This window comes from Pseudophryne corroboree, chromosome 7 (genome assembly GCF_028390025.1).
Source record: "Pseudophryne corroboree isolate aPseCor3 chromosome 7, aPseCor3.hap2, whole genome shotgun sequence".
Classification (NCBI taxonomy): domain Eukaryota; kingdom Metazoa; phylum Chordata; class Amphibia; order Anura; family Myobatrachidae; genus Pseudophryne; species Pseudophryne corroboree.
The window spans coordinates 270,326,065-270,348,798 of NC_086450.1; the positions used below are offsets into that span (position 1 = coordinate 270,326,065).

General features: G+C 45.0%; 1 protein-coding gene and 1 long non-coding RNA gene across 2 annotated transcripts in view; one reads left to right on the forward strand and one right to left on the reverse strand.

The window, feature by feature from the left end:
• LOC134945089 (uncharacterized) overlaps positions 1–3,318 on the reverse strand; it is a 37,985-nt gene extending 34,667 nt beyond the window's left edge. Inside the window, exons 1-2 of the long non-coding RNA XR_010182039.1 lie at positions 2,846–3,318; positions 2,208–2,285 (exon numbers count right to left, since the gene is read on the reverse strand). This is a non-coding gene — a long non-coding RNA (uncharacterized LOC134945089). The remainder of the gene's footprint in view (positions 1–2,207; positions 2,286–2,845) is intronic.
• DNAH7 (dynein axonemal heavy chain 7) overlaps positions 1–22,734 on the forward strand; it is a 1,092,938-nt gene that overhangs the window by 557,112 nt on the left and 513,092 nt on the right. Inside the window, exons 30-31 of the mRNA XM_063934143.1 lie at positions 17,066–17,215; positions 21,265–21,447. Coding sequence (XP_063790213.1) covers positions 17,066–17,215; positions 21,265–21,447 — 333 coding nt within the window. The remainder of the gene's footprint in view (positions 1–17,065; positions 17,216–21,264; positions 21,448–22,734) is intronic.

Consider the following 22,734-nt stretch of genomic DNA (forward strand, 5'->3'; position numbering starts at 1 on the left):
TACTGGCAAGATAGTAAGATGGACTGGTTACTGGTGAGACTGGGATGCAACTGTAATGCGGGCTGGTACCGGATATAACTGGAAACGCAACTGAAAGTAGAATGATGACTGTGGCTATAACTCTAGTACGAGGCTGAAGAACCCTGCGGCTGTGATGGTAGAATACTGCAGCTGTGGTTTTCAGTTGAGACTGGAATACTGCGACTGCAACTGTGACTTTAAGTTGGGACTGTGGAATACTGTACTGTGCCTTTAAGATGAAACACTGCAACTGTGCCTTTAAGTTGAGACTGTGGAATACCATACTGTGCCTTTAAGATGAAACACTGCAACTGTGACTTTAAGTTGAGACTGTGGAATACTGTACTGTGCCTTTAAGATGAAACACTGCAACTGTGCCTTTAAGTTGAGACTGTGGAATACCATACTGTGCCTTTAAGATGAAACACTGCAACTGTGACTTTAAGTTGAGACTGTGGAATACTGTACTGTGCCTTTAAGATGAAACACTGCAACTGTGCCTTTAAGTTGAGACTCGTGGAAATACTGGATATCAATGGCAACACAAATGTAATCCAAACTGGGTAACAAAGGAACAGAGGCCCTCATTCCGAGTTGATCGGTCGCAAGGCGAATTTAGCAGAGTTACACACGCTAAGCCTACGCCTACTGGGAGTGTATCTTAGCATCCTAAAATTGCGACCGATGTATTCGCATTATTGCGATCACAAACTACTTAGCAGTTTTAGAGTAGCTCCACACTTACTCTGCCTGTGCGATCAGTTCAGTGCTTGTCGTTCCTGGATTGACGTCAGAAACACACCCAGCGTTCGCTCAGACACTCCCCCGTTTCTCCGGCAACTCCTGCGTTTTTTTCCGGAAACGGTAGCAGTTTCATCCACACGCCCCTAAAACGCCGTGTTTCCGCCCAGTAACACCCATTTCCTGTCAATCACACTACGATCGCCGGAGCGAAGAAAATGCCGTGAGTAAAAATCCAATCTTCATAGCAAAGTTACTTGGCGCAGTCGCAGTGCGACTATTGCGCATGCGCACTAAGCGAAATTTCACTGCGATGCGATGAAAAATAACGAGCGATCAACTCGGAATGAGGGCCAGAGTTTTTACAGGAACTAAAGTACATGGGTTACCTTTAGGGAGCTCAGCTTCAAAGCTCACACAGAGCTGTGTGTGACACAAGGAACTGGCAGCGTTTCCAACTCCAGCCTTCAGACTTATACTTCCTGGTCCTTGGTGATTGGTGAGCAGTGTCAGGTGATTCAGAGAATCTCAGGTTGGCACAGGATTGGACAGCTCTGGGTCAGGTGAACAGTTACTGTCATGTGAGTACTCTATACTAGGCTGTGAAGTGGAGCGAGGCCTAGCAGGCCGAGAGAACACTGAAGCCTGAACTTCTGCAAACAAACAGAGGATGCTGGCTTTTAGGCCTAAGCTTCAGATTGCTGAATTAATCACAGGTTGAGCTCGTTAACCATTACCTTCCAGGCAGAGAACTCAGGACTCAGGAAACTCATGGTGCTGACAAGCCGTTTATCTCAGTGAGCAAAACGGCACAGGATCCAGGACAGATGGCAGGGGTAAGTCACCAAATACGAGAACTACAGTCAGGATCGTGACACAATTGACATTGGGGGTCATTCCGAGTTGTTCGCTCGTTATTTTTTTGTCGCAACAGAGCGATTAGTCGCTAATGCGCATGCGCAATGTCCGCAGTGCGACTGCGCCAAGTAAATTTGCTATGCAGTTAGGTGTTTTACTCACGGCATTACAAGGTTTTTTCTTCGTTCTGGTGATCGTAATGTGATTGACAGGAAGTGGGTGTTTCTGGGCGGAAACTGGCCGTTTTATGGGTGGGTGCGAAAAAACGCTACCGTTTCTGGGAAAAACGCGGGAGTGGCTGGAGAAACGGAGGAGTGTCTGGGCGAACGCTGGGTGTGTTTGTGACGTCAAACCAGGAACGAAACTGACTGAACTGATCGCAGATGCCGAGTAAGTGTGGAGCTACTCAGAAACTGCTAAGAAGTGTCTATTCGCAATTCTGCTAATCTTTCGTTCGCAATTTTGATAAGCTAAGATTCACTCCCAGTAGGCGGCGGCTTAGCGTGTGCAAAGCTGCTAAAAGCAGCTTGCGAGCGAACAACTCGGAATGGCCCCCATAATACATGCAATTCATAAGCAAAAATTACCGGCACTGGTCTTGGGGTTGGATGCTGAAAAAGCTTTCGACCGGATTCAGTGGTCTTTCATGTTTCATACTCTCCAATCTATTGGGATAAAAGATCAGTTCCTACAGGTATCAAAGCTTTGTATGACAAACCTAGTGCAGCTGTGTTGGCCAATGGGGTTGTATCCCCTTCCTTCTCGATATCTAATGGGACCCGGCAGGGGTGCCCTCTTTCCCCTCTTATTTTCGCTCTATCTATTGAACCTTTGGCTGCGCGCATTCGGGCTAATACAAATATAAAGGGTATTACAATAGGGACTAAAGAATATAAAATTGCTCTTTACGGGGGGCGTGGCTTGGCAAGCTGAGGAGGAAGATGTGCATCTGCTGAGCTCCCACTGTACTAGGTCTGAAATAGACCAGTTTTATGTTATTTCAGGGCATATTCCCTGTGCCCCTATTGCTCCTGCCTGTGCTGAGACGCTGACTGAGCAGCCTGCGACTCTTGACCGTTCCCTGCCCTCCCTACAGACCCCGGCCTACGTGCTCCTCTGAAGCCGGGAGCTAGATTTTGTGGTGTAGCCAGGACAGGCTTCCAGGAGCTGCAGACTGGAAGAGGAGACCCAGCGGCAGGCGCGGTGACTCAGACACAGCACTCACCTGTAGTGGAGACCTGCACTGTCCTGCTCCTGATCCCTGGCCATGGGAAAAAGGTGTCCAGTGGTGCTGTGTGAAGCTGTAGCCCCCTGGAAGAGTTCTCTTGTCAGCAGCAGCAGATCTCAGCGGCCATGTTGGAGGAGGAATCCCTGCTAGCCACCACAGGGAGAGAACTTGCTTGGTGCCAAGTGCAGAGCTAGATAAGGTAACTGACCGGTCAGTGGCTTCTGTGTGCTGTCCCCACAACTCCTGTTACCTCTCAGTACATTTTTTCAGCTGATGCCCACATAGGAGAGTGACTTCCTTCCACTGCATACAGCAGCTGCACCCTCTATGCCACATTGAGTGACCTCACCTGAAGGAGCTATAGTGCACTGTTGTACACTCCTACTAAGAAGTATTTAGACTCTCTTTGCTATATATATATGCAGATTATCCTCACCTGCATAATTTCTACGTTACATATATTCACTCTGTTATCAGTCTACTCTGTAAAATCTATAACAGATAGCTGGAAGGGAATGGATGAGCCTGGCTCTCCCTCTTGTGGACCACTGAGAGAACTGCATGATCACAACCTTCATTGATTGGGATCTTACCAGAGCTGTGATCTCTGTGGCTCCTGACCCCCCTCACATAGCGGATCACTGGCCACCCTATTGGATACCTTGAATACTAGATGTTTCGTTCTCAGACGCGGCTGCGTCACCTCCGCTTTATGACATTGCTTCCACCATGAATGTAATTTAGCCATGCCACGCAGAGGGGAATGTGCAGTGTGACCCTACCTTGACTACGCTCAGCCATTTCTCTCATATCATAAATGCACACCTGATACCAGTCCTGATTGACCCGACACATGACGAAACGACGTACCTCAAGGAAACATAACGGACCCTTACCCAAACCCTCACGAATCTCAGCGTTCCACTCTTTATTCAAAACTCCTGTCGGTAGTAATTCACCTATACCAGTGACCCCTACGGCAGCGGTTGCCCAGACGGTCGGTGACGTTGCCAAGGAACAACACCAAACCGCTCAAATGACGACATCCGGAGCTGATGCCACCGACATGGCCGCTATACTGGCACAATTGCGTTCTCTCCCGACTCGCCAGGACTTTCAGCAAGATTTGCAGTCGATGGAGAAACGAATTCAAGACACTATTCAGACCAGAATTTCGGCTGTACAAGCTGATTTAACACAGATGGGAGATAGAGTGGAGACACTGGAGATACGCACAGACGATATGGAATCCAAAATCGCTGATCTGCATGACCTGATATCGCGTCAATCCCGCTCGCTTGCAGACGCTACACGCAGACTTACGGATATAGATGACAGGGGTCGTAGAAACAATCTCAGAGTTAAGGGTATCCCTGAAGACGTTCTACCTCAAGACATCATAGCTGCTTTAACAAAGATATTCAATGAGATACTGGGTGCCTCAGCAGACTCGCAAATTCTATTCGACAGGGCACATCGATCTCTTCGCCCGAGGGGCCCCCCCTCTGAGAGGCCTCGCGACGTCATTTGTCGGTTGCATTATTTTCATGAAAAAGAAGAAATACTACGAAGATCTAGACAGGTGTCAAACATTGACTTTAAGGGCCACCAGGTTCAAGTTTTCCAAGACCTATCATGGCACACTTTACAACAGAGACGCCTACTGAAACCTCTCACAGACGCTCTCCGGAAGCGGGAGATTAAATTTCGGTGGGGCTTCCCACTAAATATCCAGGTGACACACGAAGGTACCCGCCTCATCTTACAGGAATATGAAGATGTTCCTCAATTCTGTAGGACTCTTGGTCTACCGGTGCTTAGTCTACCTAATTGGCTGGACCCCCTTACACCCCCCTCCTCAGCCCACCCACAGAGAGAGGTCTGGAAGAAAGCAGGTCGCTCCCGAAGACGTTCCAGAACCAACCAGACTGGGGTGTCACGTGAGGATACTTGACTTGTCTCATTTCTCCTTTGACTTTATATTCATACCCATATGTGCCTTGTAGATTGCTACCTGTTTTCTAATATGTTTTTACCTTTTCTTTTCTTTCTCTAAATGGTTTGACTACCACGTCTGAATCTGGAGGCCATACTGAAGGCTATTGTAAACCAGTTCTATTCTTATAGTTGATTACTTTGAGAACTGGTTGGGTTGCATTACCCCCACTGCCATCGTACCCTTTTTTTTTTTGTCTGTTGAGATGGCTGTTCGAATATAGTCCATTTTTATTTTTCCAAGTTTTTTCAGATGCTACGTAGGAGTGTCACACTCACTACTCCCCTCTTGCCCCGGCTCTGCTGTAAATTTTTGTGACTGTGGGCCATTTTTTGATGCCCATGGCTCTAAATGCAGAGTGTTCTTGTTTTATAATGACAATGTTGATATTTTTGCTATACTGCTACTTGCTTGCTGACTGTAACAGGTCGGAATATCTGATTACTCTGTTTACATTGCATGCTTACACATGTCCAGACCTATGTTTGCTTGTTTTTGTTTCCCCTATGTGTTTTCCTTGTCCTTCACATCCCCACCTTTTCCATTCAGGTACTGTCGACAGTATTAGTTTTGGGCCCACCTTGGGACAGGAGATAAATCCATATTGTGGTGTCACTCACATTATACAACAATGGCGAAGTTAAAAATCTGGTCAAATAATGTTAAAGGATTAAACATCCCAGAGAAGAGATCGCGCTTATTGCACACATTACACACAGAGAGAGCAGAAGTGGTGTTTCTACAAGAAACACATTTTAAGAAAGGGACAGCGCCAAGTCTCCGCTCCCGTCATTTCCCTGTAGGTTTTTTTTAATGACTATTCAGGTGCAAAATCGAGAGGGACAGCTATCTTATTCGCTAAACACCTTAGGATTAGTGATATGACGGAAAAAGCGATAGGAGATGGTAGAGGACTGATGATTAAAGCCACCATAGACCAACAGATATTTACGTTTGTTAATCTTTACTTCCCTAATCAAAACCAGATACAGTTTTTCAGGCAGAGTCTAGAATCCATCGAGGATTGTATAGAGGGTGTCTTGATAGTGGGAGGGGATTTTAATTGGACACTAGAGCCAGCGATTGATTCCTCAACTGGTACTTCTAGGACATCGCAGAAACAGGCTAGACATTTTCGGTCGATCTTACACGATTTCCAATTAGTGGATTCATGGCGTCTCCTTCACCCAGCCGACAGAGACTTCACCTTCTATTCGAACCCCCACAACTCATATTCTCGTATTGACTATCTCTGCGTGAGCCATAGGCATCTGGATATGTTGTTGGACGCTACCATTGGCCAAATTGTGGGGTCAGATCATTCCCCTATTTCGCTTACCCTTTCTTTACAGAATTCGCCACTGACACAATGGCAGTGGCGGTTTAATGAGCAGCTACTCCAAGACCCCGACAGCCGCGCCCAACTAGAAACAGCTATAGATGAGTATATTACGCTGAACACTACTGATGATTGTTCACCGGTAACCATCTGGGAGGCCCATAAGTGTGTTTTAAGGGGTAAATGCATTCAGATGGGTACATATTTAAAAAAGAAAAAAAACGAGTGCCGATTAGCTCTGCTGTCCAAAATACAGACATTGGAACAGTCACATAAAGCTTCTCTCACACACGATACACTTGTAGAACTTCAGAAGGCACGAGCTTCATTAAATAAATTACTTGATGATGGTACCCGCCGAGCATTTCGATGGTGCCGCCATAAATATTATAGATGGGGGAATAAGCCAGGGAAGTTACTGGCTAGGGCACTCAGAGCACAGAGATCCCTTACATTTATAACAAAGTTGAAGGACTCTAGTGGGAGCCTCCATGCCAGGAACAAAGACATAGCTGCCATATTTCAAGACTATTACACGGACTTATATAACCTTACGAAACGTTCACCTGCAGAACTTGCAGCTCATAAACTGGAACTAGAGAAATTCCTGCACTCAGTCTCTTTTCCTAGTCTTCCCTTAGAGGTGACCCGGGCACTAGAAGCCCCTTTTACAGAATCGGAGCTGATTACGGCCATGGGGACCTCCCCCTCTGGTAGGAGCCCGGGACCAGACGGTTTTCCGATAACTTACTATAAGGCATTTAAAGAGAAATTGGTACCACTCCTTTTGCGAGCCTGCAATGCAGTCTCAGTGGAGAATCCTTTCTCTAGCCAATCTCTCGGTGCCCACATTACGGTGATACCAAAGGAAGGTAAGGACCCCTCGCTCCCGTCTAGCTACAGACCCATCTCATTACTAAACGTAGACGTTAAGCTCTACGCCAAACTTCTGGCCAACCGTCTGGGCCCACTCCTGCCAGACATTGTTCACCCTGACCAGGTCGGCTTTGTAGTGGGAAGAGAAGCAAGAGACAACACCATCAGGGTATTTGACTTAATAGCACATGCTCAAGCTAACAATTCCCCAATGATGCTTCTCTCTACTGATGCCGAAAAAGCATTTGACCGCGTAGACTGGGCCTTTATGGAGGCAGTATTGATGAAACTGGGTCTCGGTGACACATTCCTTCAAAAAGTGCTTGCACTTTATCGGGCTCCGACAGCACAAGTCAGGGTTAATGGGACCCTATCTGATCCAATAACAATATCCAACGGAACCAGGCAGGGATGTCCGCTCTCGCCTCTGCTATTTGTGTTGGGAATGGAGGCTCTAGCACGGTCGATCAGACAGAATCCAACTATTTCGGGCCTACAGGTCGGACATGTTGACCATCGCTTAGCTCTATTTGCAGATGACCTACTCGCAATCCTGACAAACCCGACAACCTCCCTCCCAAATCTTATGAAAGAATTCGACCAATTTAGTAAGCTTTCCAATTTCAAAATCAATTTTACCAAATCCACAGCCCTAAACATATCCCTCTCGACAGGTATCACATCGGCACTAAAAGCTTCCTTCCCCTTTGAGTGGCACCCATCACATGTTAAATATTTAGGAATACTAATTCCCTCTTCCCTTCAACGAACAACTACCCTCAACCATGAACCCTTATTGCGAAAGATCAAACAAGAGATGGCACGGTGGCTCACGCAGAGATTTTCATGGCTCGGCCGTATGAATGTAATTAAAATGAATGTATTACCCAGACTGCTGTATATCTTCCAGACAATTCCCCTTAAACTTCCCCATCGTTTCCTACTGGACACTCATAAGGCAATCAGTCACTTTGTCTGGGGGGGAAGGAGACCCAGATTCAAACACAACCATCTCTCTAGAAGTAAATCGCAAGGGGGCCAACAATTACCCTTGATATCAGCCTACTACCAGGCCTCTATACTTTATAGAATTCTAGACTGGACACGCCCAGAATCAAATAGGAAACAATGGGTAACGCTAGAATCTTGTACGACACAAAAGAACCTCAGATACATTCCGTGGTTCCCCAAAATTGAGAAAATTGTGCATCCCACAGTAGGCCCCACCCTGGATGTCTGGAAATCGATTAGGACTAAATATGCCCTCTCAACCAGTAAGTCCCCCCTCATGCCCATCCTAGGTAACCTCACATTTACTCCAGGACTGTCGGGGGAGATAGCTGCCAGATGGAAAACTCTTGGACTAGAACGGGCACATCAGATGTATAGTCGAGGTACAATCAGATCTTTTTCAGATTTGTGCGGTTCGGAAAGTGTACCCCCCAAGGACTTTTGGTTCTATTTACAACTCCGCCATTTTGTCCAATCACAGGGAAAGGACCTGACTCTCAACAGGGAATTTACCCCCTTTGAGAAACTATGCATACAGACTTCGGCTCCTTCACACGTAATCTCTAAGGTCTACCGGATTGTTCTGGATGGTACATTTCCTGATACCCCCTCTTTCTGCACAGCTTGGGATTCTGACCTTGCCCATAGAGGGATACACATAGACTGGAAGAAACAATGTACTATAATGGCGCAGTGTTCCACTAGCCTGGAGGTCAGTGAAACTCAGTACAAGCTATTAACGAGATGGTATAGGTGCCCCACTTTACTCCATAAATGTTATCCGTCTGTATCGCCCCTGTGTTGGAGGTGTGGGGGAGACAGGGGCACACTAATACATATCTGGTGGGATTGCTCCCTCATAACCCCGTTCTGGCACGAGATTATAAAACTGACATCCAGGGTGGTGGGTTATGAAGTACCAAAGGGTCCTGACTTCTGGCTGCTGTCACACTCCGATATTCCTATGTCCAGATATAAACATTCCTTAATAAAACACTTAAGTAACGCAGCGAGAGCAGTGATCCCAGTCCACTGGCGTTCATCGGCAGCACCTACGATTTGGGAATGGTGTCAAAGAGTGGACTTTTATATGCGTATGGAGGACATCTACTACACTGCTCTAGAAAAACGTCCCACATATACTTCAACCTGGTTTCCGTGGCTTGAATTTAAGACCACGCGAGAATATACTGCACTGACCCCAACGAACCACGCTTCATGACAACCCCCCTGAGTACCACACACTTGGATAAATGCTCCAGATTATAAACTGACTTACCTGTACCCCAACCCTTGTCTTACCCATCCTTCCCTCCCACCTCTTACTATTTGATTTAGTTTTATTGTTATTTTTCTTATTTGTTGTTTCCGGAAATTACATGGAAACCTAATTGTTAATTATTTGTTATACATGAGACAAACGGTCACATGGTTGACTGCCCTGTACTTGAGATGTCCAAACTATTTGTGTCTCTGTTTTTTCTTTTGTTACTTGAAAAATGTAAAATAAAGAATCTATAAAAAAAAATTGCTCTTTACGCAGACGACGTCTTGCTTACCATCTCAGACCCACTTCATTCTTTGCCCCTTCTTTTTCAAGAAAGTAAAGATTATGGAGCCCTCTCGGGTTATAAGATCAATACAGGAAAGACTGAGGTTCTCGATTTTTATATTCCTCAAGCTGTTAAACACTCATTAGAGCACTCTTTCAATTTTCATTGGAATAGACGACATCTTTTCTATTTAGAGGTATCCATAACCAAGAATTACTTGCAACTTTATCAGGCTAACTATCCAAAATTGCTAGCTCAACTTCAGAGAGATCTTGAGGACTGGGGAAGGTACCATATTTCTTGGATAGGGCGAATTAATGACATTAAAATTAATTTATTACCGAGACTACTTTACCTATTTCTAACATTACCAATTCGAGTTCCCCTTTGTGTCTTCAAGGGACTCCAACATAATGTAATGACATTTATTTGGTCAAAGAAGAAACCCAGAGTGAAACACTCAGTGATTCAAAGACACACTTTTGAGGGTGGACTGGGTGTCCCTAATTTAAAATCCTATTACATGGCAGCTAGACTAGCACAATGCATCCTCTGTAATAATCCTAATTCTGAAAGAATGTTGGTTGAGATACAATCAAACGACCTCACTTTAGACCCCAATTAGTGTATCGCATCCCCTCGCGTTACTGACTTTGCTCACCATGCTTCGGGAAAGATACCTCGCTCCACTACCGCTGCTCCTGGCACAGGTTACTATTCCCAAACCAATCATAGTCCACAGGGATGGTAAATGATGAAAAAGTTGAAAAACAAAACTATTGACTACAGTATATACGTGTCGACCATTTGTGTACCTGTCGACCTATTACACGTCAACCTTTTGACCATGGCAACCTTTTGTACCTGTCGACCTAGTGCATGTCGACCATATCAGGTTGACCTTTTGACTGTCAACCTATTTACTGTCAACCTGCTGTATCATCCGGGTCCCCTAAATCTTTCTTTAGCATGTTACTATTCTGCTCTGTGTTAATAACCCTAGCTTTGTCTCATTAGAAAATATGGACATCTTTGTACCTACTTGTAGTGCATCTTAGACATATCTAAAAAGATTTGAAAGGACAGGCTTGATATTGATTCCTGTATTACACCTTTTAGCCCAGACTGAAAATATTTATAATTACACATTTATCATCTTTTTTCAACCAGCTCACTACCTACTGTATGTACATTCTTGTCAAATAGCATTAAGCTTATCTCCGCATATTTGTTCCCTTTTTAGAGATAACTACCATATCTGATTTCCGCAATTCTTGTGGTTCTGACCCATTTATGGGGATGGCCATAAACATAAATTGTAGTCCATCAATTACTGTTCTTAGTTCCTTGGGTGGATGCCATATGGGCATATGATTTATCCATACTTACCGACTTTTGGGCTGCTCTCTCCGAGAGAGAGCAGCCGGTCGGCTCAGCAGGGCAGGCGGGCAGTGTGGTGATGTGCTGAGGGAGTCTGGCCAGAGGCGGAACGGGGTGGGCCAGAGGCGGAACGGGGGCGTGGCTGCTGGACGCATCATGTGACTGCTGGACGCGTCATGTAAGCCACGCCCCCCACTGTGTAATGCCGCTATTACCATTATTTGATTTCATTTTGTGAACCATTATAATGTTTCTCTTTTTCTTGCTGCTTGTGTACCAGATTTGCTTTATCCTCACATTTTCATAATGAACTTTCAGTTTCTTTATAGTTTTAACAATTTACATGGAATACTACTTTTTCCCTTATCTTAATACTTTAATCTTTTTTGCAATAATATGCAACTGCTTTAAAAAAATAAATAAATAAGTCTTAAACAATTTGCATACAGTCTAGAAGCTTTATTACTTGTCTGACCTAATTCAATTTCACACTTCTTAAATGCAGTTTCTGTAACTTTCTTAGAAAATATTTTATTCAAATAAAATGTTGCCATTATTCCCTAAATGCCTCCTTTACCTGTTCTTTAGATATATCTGTTCTATTATATACAGTGCCAGATTAAGGTCCACATGGGCCTGGAGCTGAAATTTAGGAAGGGCCTATTGTGTGCCTAGGCAGAAGGTGTGACAAGCGCTGTGGTGGTGTGACTAGTGATGTGGGGGGTAACCAGTGTGGTGTGGGTGTGGCCTAAATAGGGGGTGTAGCCTGTGCTATCTCGATGGAGGTCCTAGCTAGTGCCTACCTTAAACTTAATAGTGGCGCTATAACAAGAAAAAGTTTGTGACCAGCATATAATGCAGAGCATCAGTGACCACCATATGATACAAAAATCATCTCAGTGACCAGCATATAATACAGAGAGCATCACAGTGACCACCATATGATACAGAAATCATCTCAGTGACCAGCATATAATACAGAGAGCATCACAGTGACCGCCATATGAAACAAAGAGCTGTATCAACATGCAAATTAGGTGGGAAAGGGAGAAACAATGGGGCAAAACAGAGCAGGTATGGAAAGGGGAGCAGAGATAGGGGCAAAACAGAGCAAACAGGCAACTGAGGGCTCATGGCACACAGTTACTGATACAGATACTTATTGACGCAGATACCACTTACTGACACAGGCACACTTGCAGACAGACACCGCTTATCAACAGACACCCCTTACTGACATAAATACAGATACAGACCCACTTACTGACACAGACACTTACTGACACACTTATTAACACACACCACCTACTGACACACTTACTGATACTTACTGACACCTACACAGACACATTTCTGACATAGACACCACTTACTGACAGATATCACATATGGGCACAGGCACCCCTTAATTACATTTTCCACTTACTTAGTGTTCACGCTAGGCTGTTTTAGCAGGGCGCCACACCCTGCCCGATTTTTTAAGGGCAAAATCCACCCTTTCTGTGGCGCCCTGCTAAAACAGCCGTCCACTTCCTGCCCTCCCAGCGTGTAAAGAGGCCGTGCGAATGCGCACGGCATCCATTCACGCTACAGGAGACAGCTTGGGGAAAGCCCAGTACCTCCGTAGGTGTTGGGCACGCCCCCTATAGTAACGTCTGTGGGCCGCATCGCCCACTTAAATGACGTTCGCTGACCACCACCCCTAATTTGCATGGCCATGCCCCCTTTCCTGACGCACATGCACACATATGCCCCTTCAGGCCGGCGCCCTGCCCTCTGCAATTTCTAGAGGGAACACTATTACTGACAGAAACACTGACGCACCTTACTGACACAAACATTCATTGACACAGACTACTTACTGACAGCTGGCACTTGCGGACACAGACACCACTTATTGACACATACATATTTAATTAGGAACATGTAACGAGCGCTAACATTTATAAATTAAAATATGTATTGCCATCTGTAGTTTATGTGTAAAAAGTGGCACCTGTAAAAAAGACTTTCAGTTAGTTTGGCAGTATGTTTACAACTCCTTTATGACGTGAGTGGTTTGAGCTCAGTCCGTACCAATTCACAGTTTGTATTGTGAATATGCGAACTGTCCCTACCTCCTAGTCAGTCCCGTACACAAGAAGGTGTTGTGGTCCTTCAGTCTCAATCCGCTGCGTCCAGCGGTGAAGGATCGCGGCTTGTTGTCGGGTCGCGGCTCGATGACGTCACACTGCGGCTAGACGTCGGGAAGTTCGGGCCGGAAAGGTGACGGTCTGTAGCTCGATGCTCGATTAATTATAGATTCAAATCAATCGGATCAGTGTCTGATGTTAACACGTCATCTTCGGCAAGCTGCACCCAACATGATTTGTTGTTAATCTGACTTCGTTGCAGGGGTGTTTAATATCATAGATTAAAATCACTCGGAGCGGTGTCTGATGTTACCACGTCACCTTCGGCAAGCTGCACCCAACATGTTTGGCTGTTAATCCGACTTTGTTGCAGTGGTGTTTAATTTGTATCAGGAAGCGTGTTTCTCTCACAGAGATCCTGCAGTCTTCCCAGGAAGTCAGATTAACAACAAATCATGTTGGGTGCAGCTTGCCGAAGATGACGTGTTAACATCAGACACTGATCCGATTGATTTGAATCTATGATTAATCGAGCATCGAGCTACAGACCATCACCTTTCCGGACCGAACTTCCCGACGTCTAGCCGCAGTGTGGCGTCATCGAGCCGCGACCCGACAACAAGCCGCGATCCTTCACCGCTGGACGCAGCGGATTGTGACTGAAGGACCACAACACCTTCTTGTGTTCGGGACTGACTTGGAGGTAGGGACAGTTATCATATTCACAATACAAACTGTGAATTGGTACGGACTGAGCTCAAACCACTCACTCCATAAAGGAGTTGTAAACATACTGCCAAACTAACTGAAAGTCTTTTTTACAGGTGCCACTTTTTACACATAAACTACCCATGGCAATACATATTTTAATTTATAAATGTTAGCGCTCATTACATGTTCCTAATTGTACTATTTTTAAACTGAGCAGCTTTTAGTCACATACAGCGCAGTTGTTACATACCTTTAACATACATATTTAATAACAGACACCCCTTACTGACATTCCCCTCTGTTTCTCAGTGACCTCCCCCCCACCACACACACACACTCCCCTCTCAGTGGCAACATTAATACAAAGGTCCTCACCAGTGATATGATGCTGGCCGCCAAGCACTCTACTGGCCCAGGGACATCTCAGGCATCCACAGATTGCACATGGTGGGCTGCCAGGCTGGCTGGGAACACACAAGAGGGTGGTTACCGGGCCACATCTGAGCTGGAAGATGAGCCCTTTGCGGGCCAGCCAGAGTTTAAGTGCAGTGTCAGCCCCTACTATAGGAGCCAGAGGTAGCCCCCCTCTCTATCCAGGCCAGGTACTCCTGTCCCAGCAGCCCCCTCCCCTGATGGCGGCCCTGGACACGGACACCCCTTAATGACAGACACCACTTACCTATACAGACACCTCTTATGGACACAGATAGCCCTTACGGACAAAGACCCCTCTTACTGACACTGACACACTTGCTGACACAGACACCCCTTACTGACAGACACACTTACTGACAGATACCACTTACTAACACAGATTGCACTTACTGACACAAACACACAGATATATACTTACTGACACACATTTACATACTGTACACAGACACTCCTTACTGATACAAACACATTTACTGACAGATACCACTTACTAACACAGACAGCCCTTACTGACACAGGCACCACTTACTGACACAGATGCCCCTTATTGGAACATACAAACTTACTGACAGGCACCCCTTACTGACACAGATACAACCTACTGACACAGACCACTTACTGAGACACTCCTTACTGACACAGACACACTTACTGACACACCTTACTGACACAGACAATACTTACTGACAGATACCACTTATTGGCACATACATACTTACTAATACACACCCCTTACTGACACAGATACAACTTACTGATACAGATACTACTTACTGACACACACACACACACACACACACACACACACACACACACACACACACACACAAAACACATGTACTGCTTACTAACACAGATAAACTGACAGACACCACTTAATGACTAATACCCTTTACTGACACTGCCTCAGACACAACTTGCTGACACACACTACTGACACACACAACACACACAAACTTACTGCCACAGTCACCACTTACTGACAGACATTACTTACTGACACACATGCACAACACAGATAAACTTACTGACACAGAACCCACTTACTGACACACACAACACAATACTTACTGACACAGACAACACTTACTGGCAGAACCCACTTACTGACACACACACACACACACACACACACACACATATACAACACAATACTTACTGACACAGACACTACTTACCGACACACACACATTGCAAAACTTACTGACGCAGACATCACTTACTGACAGACACTACTTACTGACACACACAAAACGCAAAACTTACTGACACAGACACTACTTACTGACACACACGCACAACACAAAACTTACTGACAGACACCACTTACTGACAGACACTGCTTACTGACACACACAACGTAAAACTTACAGACACCACTTACTGACAGACACTACTTACTGACACACACACACACACACACACACACACACACAGCGCAAAACTTACTGACACAGACACTACTTACTGACACACACACACAAAACCCAAAACTTACTGACACAGACACCACTTACAGTACTGACACACACACACACACACACACACACACACACACACACACACACACACACAAAACGCAAAACGCAAAACTGAGGGTATGCACTTACATAGGAAGAGATGAGACCTCAGGGCCTGGTGTGGGCTGCTACTCACATGGTTTTGCATGCCCTCAGCTCTGACATCCACCGACCCAGCTCTCCTGAAAGACAGCAGCCTCCTGCACAGACCCTTCCCCTCCTCATGAGGCATTTTATAGTTGGGAAAATGCAGCAGGAATGGTAACCATAAGCATTTATTTTGGATGAGGGAGGCCTCGGGTTACATGGGGGCGGGGCCTCAGGCTGCATGTGGGCGGAGCTTCGGACGGACCCGGGGGCGGAGCCTCGGATACGGAAAGGCAGTTTCAGGGTGATCAGGTCAGCTAACCAGTTTGGGTGGGGGTGAATCAGGAGGTGAGTGAGCTACTGTATGTGGTGACAGGAAATAGTTTTTTCCTGTCAGCACTGGCTGCCTGCACTGCAGAGGATCGTCTGGGCCTATATTCAATGGCTGCAGCTCCATCCGCCCCATTGTTAATCCGGCCCTGATTATATAATACAAAATCTAGCAGATATCCCCTTGGTTCTTCAACCATTAGGCAAACCAGGGACTTCTATAGTTAGGGGAATTCTAAAACACTTCAGGGTCTATTTACTAAGGCTTGGAGAGAGATAAAGCGGAGAGTGTTAAAGTACCAGTCAGTCAGCTATTAACTGCCAAGTTACAGGCTGTGTTTGAAAATTACAGTTAGGGCATTTCTTTCTCCAAGGCTTAGTAAATAGATCCCTTAGGGGTCTATTCATGAAGCAGTGAAAAGTGTGGAGAAGTGAATCAGTGGAGAAGTTGCCCATGGCAACCAATCAGCTGCTCTGTATAATTTTATAATATGCAAATTATAAATGTTACATCAAAGCTGATTGGTCGCCATGGGCAACTTCTCCACCGTCTCAGTTCTCCACACTTTTCACTGCTTGATGAATAGACCCCTATGTGACATAATGTTTATCATATATTGGGGCAGATGTATTAAGCCTGGAGAAGTGATAAAGCAGTTATAAGTGGAAGGTGATAACGCAGCCGCCATCTCCAATATGAAAATTTATATATTGGAGCTGATTGGCTGGTATGTTATCACTTTGCATTTATCACTCCTTTATCACTTCTCCAAGCTTAATATATCTGTCCCATTGTGTTTAATATCTCTGCGGTTTATTTTCAATTACTTTTTTTCCTTTAACATAGGGGCTTTTAGATGAAAATAAGGTTCAGATTACAGTGCTAAATCCCAAATCCATAACCATGGGACAACTTTATGGACAGTTTGACCCCGTGTCTCATGAATGGTCAGATGGAATACTGGCTGTCAGTTTCAGAGCATTTGCTTCTTCAACAGTAAGTATTGACAATTTCTGTACTTTTAGTTTTAAATATATAATCAAAATGCTTAGCGAGGCCAGCAGAACTTCATTTTAGAATATTCCACCATAATCAGCCAACTCCCATGTAGAAAAACCATGGTGGTCAGCAGAGTTGTGACTCTACATTTTTATAGTCTTGAGCAAGAAGGAAACTTGGGACCCACCAAACCATAGAGACAGACCTGGTGTTCAGCATTGTGGAAAAACATATTCCCTATTGCTGACTTGGGGAAATTGTGTGATTGATAGCAAGAAAGATTTGAGGGTAGGTGGTGACTCTGGGAGGAGAGGAGCTGATAAGCTTTGCTTTGATATGTTGAGCTTCAGGCAGCAATGGGACATCCATGTGAAGGTATCATTGAGACAGATGTGAAATTGATAGGTCAGGTAGGACAGGTAGACATGAGTATTGCCAGTGTAGAGGTCGTACTGAGGACAAAGTAGCTAAGTAGTTCACCTAGAGCAGATGAGACCACTGAGAAGAGCATAAAGTTGTAAAACTTACTTGGGGAACACTGATAACGAATATCGTCAGGGACAAACACAGGATTTATAATGGGGAGTGGGTAGATTACATGTGTGTTTATACAGTACAGATGGAGCCAGTCTACGCCGCAGCGCACCCGCCAAGTCCCGCCTATCGCAGTCCCGCCTATTACTGCATTGGAGGCGTCTTTGTGCACTCCCATAGCGTAGCTAGGCGCCAGTGCGCCTAGCCGCATCGGGTGTGCACGTTTGCGATGGAGAAGCATTAGATGAGCGCGGCTCTATCTGTATGTCGCATGCAAAAAAAAAAACTCAGTTCCTCTGACGGATTCCAGGCTCTCTCCAGCTATTGAGACTTCTAAACTTTTTACAGAGCTCCACAGTTGTTATCTGGAATCCCCCTCTGGACTCTACATCAATATCATAGCTACCATAGATTCAGGGAGTGCATCTGCTATATGGCTCAGAACTGAGAGAGGCCCATCTTTTCTGTCAAAGTTATATGTGTTATATACATTTTTCAGCATTTGGTGGTACATATGGGCCCTTACAAACTTTTGCCTGCAATATAAAGGTTCTAGGTATACCCCTGCACCTGCTTATTGTAATGTGGTACAAAATGAACTGGAGTGCATTATAATGTTACATAATATGAACTGGGGCACTGTAATGTGGCACAGTTTGATGTGGAGACATTATAGTGTTGCATAATTTGAACTGGGGGCACTGTAATGTGACATAATATGAACTAGGGATCCTGCATGTCATAATGTGAATTGGGGGTGCTGTGTTGCATAATGTGAACTCCCAGGCACTGCGGGTGGATCAGAAAGAGGTAGAAGGAATGTTCAGAAGGGTCAAACCTAGGAAAGCCACAGGACCGGACAGAGTATCGCCATCTGCCCTAAAGAACTGTGCTGTTCCACTCGCCCGCATCTTCTCCAAGATCTTCAACACCTCACTGGAGACGTGCAATGTTCTCTCCTGCTTTTAACTGTTCAACAATCGTCCTGGTTCCAAAGAGAGCAGCTGCAAAAGACCTACATGTCTACAGGCTGATCGCACTAACATCTATGGCAATGAAAGTGTTTGAACGGCTGGTGCTGAACCACCTGAGAGAAGCGACTAACACCCACCTAGACCCCTTGCACTTCACATACCGAGCGAACAGGAGTGTCGAGGACGCAGTTATCTTGGGGCTGCACTAAATCCTACAGCACCTAGACCGGACTCTTGTGCGAGGGTCCTATTTGTCGACTTCAGTTCGGCATTCAACACTATCGTCCCAAGTATCCTGCAAGCCAAACTGCTCTCCTTAGGGGTCCTAAAATCAACATGCTTCTGGGTCGTCGACTTCCTGACAACAAGGAAACAGGTGGTGAAATCCGGGTCATTCACGTCTAGTGGGTGTGATCAGCACGGGGGCCCCTCAAGGACGTGTCCTCTCCCCCCTGCTCTTCTCTCTATATATACCAACGACTGCACCTCGGCCTAGCAATCAGTAAAAATTATAAAATTTGCAAACGACACCACCGTCATCGGCTTAATCAAGGATGAAGTTCGAATCTGCATACAGACGCGAAGTGCAATGGCTAACGCATTGGTGCGACAGTAGCAACCTTGACCTAAACGAGAACGAAGATGAGAAACCCTTATCCAAAGCGCTCTAAATTTGAACTGCAGCTGCGTTTTAAAAGAAACGCCGATCAGCCGGTCAGCAACACATTAAATGAAAAACAACATGTAATCAAATTCAAATCTTCTAAAACACTTCTTCTTATGTCCTTTATATCTGTATATGTTGTTTTAAAAACCAATACCTTAAGCTAAGCTGTAAGAACGCTGACACTCTTATGTGTCGATAAGGAAGAATTGAGCTGAGTTTTTATTTTATGTGACTTTTTTAAAAATAACCGTATTATGTTTTGATTTGGAAATGTCTGCTGGATTGCATATACAGAGATAAAGGACATAAGAAGAAGTGTTTTAGAAGATTTGAATTTGATTACATGTTGGCTGAATATGAGCAGCGCTGAGAGTTTTTAAAGGACTTTTTTTCGTTTTTCAACCTTGACCTAAATTCCCTCAAAACATTTGAGATGGTGGTGGACTTCAGTAGAAAACCCAAAGCCATGCAACCACTCGTAATAGCCAACAGTGTGGTTTCGTGGGTCGGCTCCTTCAAATTTCTAGGGTCAAAAAATTTCCTGAGACCCTTAAATGGGGACCCAATATAAGCACTGTCGTAAAGAAGGCCCAGCAGCAGATGTTCTTTCTGAGGCAACTCAGGAAATTCAACATCCTGCAGAAGCTGCTGCTCATCTTCTACACAGCGATCGTATAATCAGTCCTATGTTCCTTGATCACAGTCTGGTATGGAGCTGAGAATGAGAGTGACAGACTTAGGCTGCAAAGGGTGGTGAGGACAGCTGAAAATATTGTTGGGGCTGACTTCCCTCCCGTCCAGGAATTATACCAGTCAAGGGTCAGGAAGCGAGCGGAGAAAATCGTGGCAGATATGCAGCACCCAGGTCACTAACTGCTTGAACCGCTTCCATCAGACAGACGCTACAGGTCTATTCCCACGAAGTCGACCAGGTCCATTAAAAGCTTCTTCCCACTAGCTGTCCACTAGCTGAACAATATATAGGGGGAGATTCAAATGTTTTAGAAGTCAGTTGGGAGTCTGTTTTTTCCTATCTAATAGACAGGAAAAAACAGACACCCAACCGACTTTTCAAACATTTGAATTCCACCTGTAAAGTCTAATATGTCATGTCTATCGTACAGTTGCAATGTGCAGTATGAACTCATACGTGTAATGTTTGTAATGTATGCTACTTTTTCCCCCCATTCTTATGCTATGTATTCCCCCTTCGTGTTGCTGCTTGGCGATGCACTGTACCGCAAAAAATTCCTAGTGTACGTGAGTACACCTGACCAATAAAGCTGATTTTGATTCTGATCTACGACACTACTATGGTTCATAAAATGAACTTGGGCACTATTATGGGGCATAAAATTAACAACTGCTGTGGAAAGATGTCTCTCTAGGGGGGCCCCTACAAAATGTTGCTATGGCGCCCACAAAGTTGAGCTACAGCTCTGCTCTCCACCGCTCTGTACTTAGTGCTCCTGCTTCTGTAAACTCTATGCCATCCCGCAGCTGTCAGTTCGTGGTCAGTAGATCTGACCATCTGGCAGGTGGGACATCACAATGCAGATGGGGGCATCTAGTGGCATATGGAAGTACTGCACTCAGAGACCCTTGGTGTGGTCATTAACAGCCATCCTATGGTTGGAGCAGTAGCTAGACTATCTATGGGATCTACCCAGTACTCAGAACCCCCCCACGTGCGCTACTGATTACAGTCTTCAACTGATGGCAGTACAATATGAAATATAGTAAAGGTTGTTACATTATGTTATTTAAAGTCAAATGAGCTCATGAACTGCATTGTGATAAAAATTTACTATAACTTGCAGTTAATATGGTAAATTATTTGGAAATATTATTTATTGTTTTCATTATTGTAGACGCCAGATAGGAAATGGCTCATTTTTGATGGACCTGTTGATGCTGTTTGGATTGAAAATATGAACACTGTGCTGGATGACAACAAAAAGTTATGTCTAATGAGTGGGGAGATTATTCAGATGTCTCCTCAGATGAGTCTAATCTTTGAGCCCATGGATTTAGAAGTGGCGTCTCCTGCAACGGTAAATAATCTTACGCTTTTGAAAATTCTCAATATTTCCTGGATTTCAAATGAATTCAGTCACATGGTGAAGAATTTCTCTGCTAGCCGATATAAAGTATATAAATCTGTATAAATTTATAGTCTGACACATGTATTCACCATAGTTTGTGGGGAAAGACTGGGAACTATCAATAAAGAAAATAATGCAAAATTTCCCTGATCTGGTTTGGTTACACGTTAATATACAGATGTGACTTGTTTCCCAGGATTAGTGTGCTCGCGCACCCGTGATCCATGGAATTGCATAATTTGTACGCATTCATGAACGGTTTGCAGCTTGCCGTGAATAGCCGCAATCCGTACCCTTGACCTGTTGGCGGGTAAGATGACTGCATGCATATCTGTATACAGATGTTTCCTCATACATCATTGCTGCTGTTGCTCTAAGCTGGCCAGACTCCGTGAAACTCTACTAGCATTGTGCATCTACTTTTAGTGAAAATACATTTTAGTCGCAATATTATGCGACTAATATACTGTGCTTTATTTAATATGCAACACTTGTATATCTTTGTGTGACTCATTATCCGATCTGGGGGACACTGCTAGCTGACACTGGGTTAGGTGGGTTTGTCCACAGGAGCAGGCACTAGAAGATTAATGTGGCTCCATCCCCCACATTACCCCTTCTGCTTCCCTGCAGCTCCAGTTGTTTCCTGGTGTCTGTGGTGTGAATCACTATGGGGTCTATTCGGACCCAAACGTAGCCGCGTGTCTATATTCAGTAATGTCACACGCAGCCGCTACGAGAAAACAAAATGGTGCCAGACTGCCTGCCAGTGCAGCCAGATCGGATGATGTGGAAATTGGATTTTTCATGTACTCAACATAAAACCCTTTCCATGTCATCCATCTGGGGGACACTGCGATCCCTCCATTTCTAGTCATTTTGCTGATTTTGCTTCCTCCAAGCGGCTTTGTGAGAAATAACTGAGGCTTCAGGGAAGCAGGAGGGATAATGGGGAGGGTGGGGTGGAGCCAATCAGATTAATTTGTAGTGCCTGCTCCTGTGGACCAACCCACTTAACCGAGCACCAACTATCATTGTCCCCCAGATAGAAGACGATTAAAGGATTTTCTCTTACGTCCTAGAGGATACTGGGGTATAGACGGGTCCACTAGGAGCCATGGGCACTTTAAGAATTTGATAGTGTGGGCTGGCACCTGCTTTTATGCCCCTTCTACCAGACTCAGTTTAGGAGGAGCCGGTCACGCTTATGGTAGCTCCTGAAGAGTTTTCTGCATT